Genomic DNA, 3,695 nt, shown 5'->3' on the forward strand with positions numbered 1-3,695 from the left:
CCCAGGTATGCGGGTTCCAGGGCTGAATCTCCAGGCCGCATGGTGACAGAGGACCTGGGCTGTCCCTCCCCGGGTCCCTGTCTACCCAGCAGACTGGCTGTCATGCCCGCAATTTGCCTTTGGGCACCATCTTAGCACACCAACAGCCCTGGCCCAGAGACTCCCAATTGAATCCCAAAATGTATTAGTGCCATACAGAGATGTCTCTGGAACCCAATTATTTACAATCTAGAAATTTACATTTACAATCGCGGCTGTGCAAACTCTCATGATACTCAAAATGAGCAATGGAAAATAAATGATCTAGCATCTGCTTCTGGCAGGTAGGCTTGAAAAAAAAGGCTTTGTAAACATTAAATTGTCGATAAACTAAAATAAAATTTCTATTGAATCCTGTAGGGCTATAATGCTTTAGCAATTCTGAATTTCCTTAATTCTATTTCTAAAAATTACCTCTATTTCAAAAACTGGGGAAAATTTAAAGCAATCAAAACTCAAAATTTTCAAATGCTACTAAATGAATTTCTCTGTCAATTAAAAATATATTAAGTATTTATGAAATAAACTTCAAACTTTGATTCAGCCAACATTAGGTAATCAACTATAGATATTAAACTAAACTTCATGTAACTTCATGTACACTATTACATATTCAAATTCATATTACATCTCTAAATTCCAGGGTATTAAAAGGGAATATGGATAAAATGGATTCCAACTCTAAATATATCTGAGAAAATCTGAAAGGAATTTTAAAGGGCACTTTCTATTTGAAAGAAATTTAACTTTACAGTAAACAAGAAATATATTTCATATGCATCCTCAGCATGCAAAAGGTAAAGGTAATGTCTGAAGAGTAAACAACCCATACTGAAAATAATAAAGAAAGAAAGATGGCATTTCACACTGAACAGAAACAACGTAATGAACCCTTTATTTTATTGTTTGTATTTAAATTTTTGGATCACACCCAGTGATGCTCAGGGGTTACTCCTGGCTCCACACTTAAAATTACTCCTGGTAATGCTCAGGGGAATATATGAGATGTGTAGAATTGAAGCCAATTGACCCCATGTAAAGGCAAGTGCCCTACCTGGTATACTGTCTCTCCAGACCCACTATTTTATTGTTTTATTTTAATCAAGAGGTTAGTATGTCATTAAAGTGGTTCATTTCATTGACAGAACATCCATCCTTTTGATCACATTCTTAAAGGCATCTTTCACTTGTTTGTTTCTTAGTGTATAAATAAAGGGGTTCAACATAGGAGCCACCGAAGTACTGAGCAGAGCTATCCCTTTATTTAAAGACACTCTATCCTTGGCAGAGGGCTTCACATACATGAAGATGCAGCTGCCATAGGAAATAGACACAACCACCATGTGAGAAGAACATGTAGAAAAGGCTTTCTTCCTCTGTTGAGTAGAAGGTATCTTTAGAATGGTTTTGATGATCTTTGTGTAGGAGAGTATCACTAACACCAGGGTAACCAAGAGTGTCAAAATGGCTGATATAAGTGCCATCAATTCTATTGTTTTTGTGTCTGTACAAGAAAGCTGCAACATAGGTGAAACATCACAGAAGAAATGATCTACCTCATTGCCTGCACAGAACTCAAGTTTGAGACCTAAAGTAAGTGGTGGAAAAATCATCAGGAAACCAGACAACCAGCAAGCAAAAAACAGCACATTGCAGACTCTATCATTCATGATGGTCATGTAATGAAGGGGCTTGCAGATGGCCACATAGCGGTCATAGGACATGGCGGCCAAAAGAAAAAACTCAGTTGCACCCAAGAGAATAGTGAAAAACAACTGTGCTACACAACTGTTGTAAGAAATGGTTCTATCACCTGTAGCCATACTAACAAGAAATTTGGGGATACAGACAGTTGTGAATGTGATTTCTAAAAGTGAGAAATTTCGGAGGAAAAAATACATCGGTGTCTTTAGATGTGAATCCAGAAGCGTGAGTGTGATGATGGTTAGGTTCCCAGCAACACTCAATAGGTAGGTGAAGAACAGAAGGATAAAAACTACCACCTGTAATTGTGGGTCATTTGTCAGTCCAAGAAGAATAAATGTGGTCACAGTGGTGTGGTTTCTCATAGCTGGCTTCTATTTAAAAGAACAAATAATAATTGAAATACTTAAGAATCAAGAGAGGAAAGGCTTGTGACATAGCTACTGTTTTGAAATTTTAAGCACAGAACTATCTTTGCTAAGCCACCCTCAATCATCTGATAGTCCTCACTAGCATCTCAGAAACACTCATATAAATCTTACTCATTTTGGAATTGTCTTACTCAAAAATGGAATCCCATTTTTTCCTTTCCTATTTTTATTAATTCAGCTGTTTCAATGAATGAAAAACATATTGTGACGTAAATGAAGGCACAAAAATTATGTAGAGTAGTTTAACTTCTATACTTTTAATTTCCCTCTTCTTATTTAGTTTATAACCAATTTTAGAGAAGCCTCTGCAGCAGTACTTTACCCAGTAATGCTGGGCTAATACTTCTGTGTTTGTTCTAGTGATATGGCATTTGTTAGTCTATACTGAGGGCCTGGAGGTGCTTAAGAATCACATGGGCTCCACCTTTTTGAGCTAACTCTCAACTCAATCCCTACTTCATTCTTTTACTGTCTCTGGTTACAGATTCTCTCTTGTTTCCTTTTTTGTATTAAATAATCATTTATTATCTTTTATTTTTGTTGATTGATCATTTTTTAATAATATTAGGAAGTTTCAGATGATTAGCTTCATGCTTTTGTATGTACATTGAGTCACAATCACCACAAAGGTTCAGTGTTACCCCATCACCAAAAACATTGCTACACACACTTCTTTGACACACTCTCTCCAGTAACTTCTGTGGCATTCATCGAGTCTGAGTCAGTTTTGATGTTTATGGTCTTTTACTAGTTACACTGGATTGTAAATATTCTACACTTTAGTGAAGACATCTAGCAATTATCTGTCATTCTTATTTCACTTAGCATGACTTAAGAATAAAATGCAAAGAGTACCTAAACTATGTCCTTGATAGAAAGTCTTAAAACAATTGAATGTCAAGAAATCTTGAATAATCTTTGACTTCAGGAGAGTTCATGATTTCCTTCATTTTGCTGAGAAATAAGATTCATCACTGATACATGTCTTTCTTTGGGTTTATTACACTTCTTAGTAGAGTCTGGAATTTTTCATAAGAACTATAAATTTTTTAAATTTACAATGAATTTAGTATCATTATCTTTCTCATATAAACATAGAATAGAAATGATAGCTTCACCAAAATTTTGAAAATTTCATGGTTTAAATCCTGATGACAAATTTTATTCATGCCCCCCTTTCTTTTGGAAATTTTGAATTTTCTTTCCCCTCACCCTTCTCAGTTCCTTTTCTCTTCTGTACAAAGGATATTCTCACATGACTTTTGTAATGTTTTATAACATTATTTACTAATATTTATTATGACAGAGGAGATTTTTAGAAACAGACTTTTTAACATATACTATGTTATCTGGACATGTCTTCTAGTTAATATTAGTGTCATTTATCTGTACAATTTTCCCTATGTCTATGATGCCATCTCTGTCTATGTCCAATTTCTCTTCTGGATCACACAGAACAATAGACTAAGATTGGCATAATTTTATTTTTCTTGTTTCTTATCTCTTAACTTTCCTTCTAGG

The 3,695-nt window shown here is 35.0% G+C and overlaps 1 protein-coding gene across 1 annotated transcript; it reads right to left on the minus strand.

Annotated features, from left to right (window-relative positions):
- Positions 1 to 1,169: 1,169 nt before the first annotated feature.
- LOC130024766 (olfactory receptor 6C74-like) lies at positions 1,170 to 2,108 on the minus strand. The gene has a single exon (XM_056115497.1). It carries the CDS (start codon positions 2,106 to 2,108, stop codon positions 1,170 to 1,172), a length of 939 nt encoding a protein of 312 aa, XP_055971472.1.
- Positions 2,109 to 3,695: the final 1,587 nt, after the last annotated feature.

Source organism: Sorex fumeus, unplaced genomic scaffold (assembly GCF_029834395.1).
Source record: "Sorex fumeus unplaced genomic scaffold, SorFum_2.1 ptg000029l, whole genome shotgun sequence".
Taxonomy (NCBI): domain Eukaryota; kingdom Metazoa; phylum Chordata; class Mammalia; order Eulipotyphla; family Soricidae; genus Sorex; species Sorex fumeus.

Bases quoted from the DNA above. Each gene is read 5' to 3' on its own strand.
- LOC130024766 (XM_056115497.1), bottom strand. From the start codon at position 2,108: ATGAGAAACCACACCACTGTGACCACATTTATTCTTCTTGGACTGACA.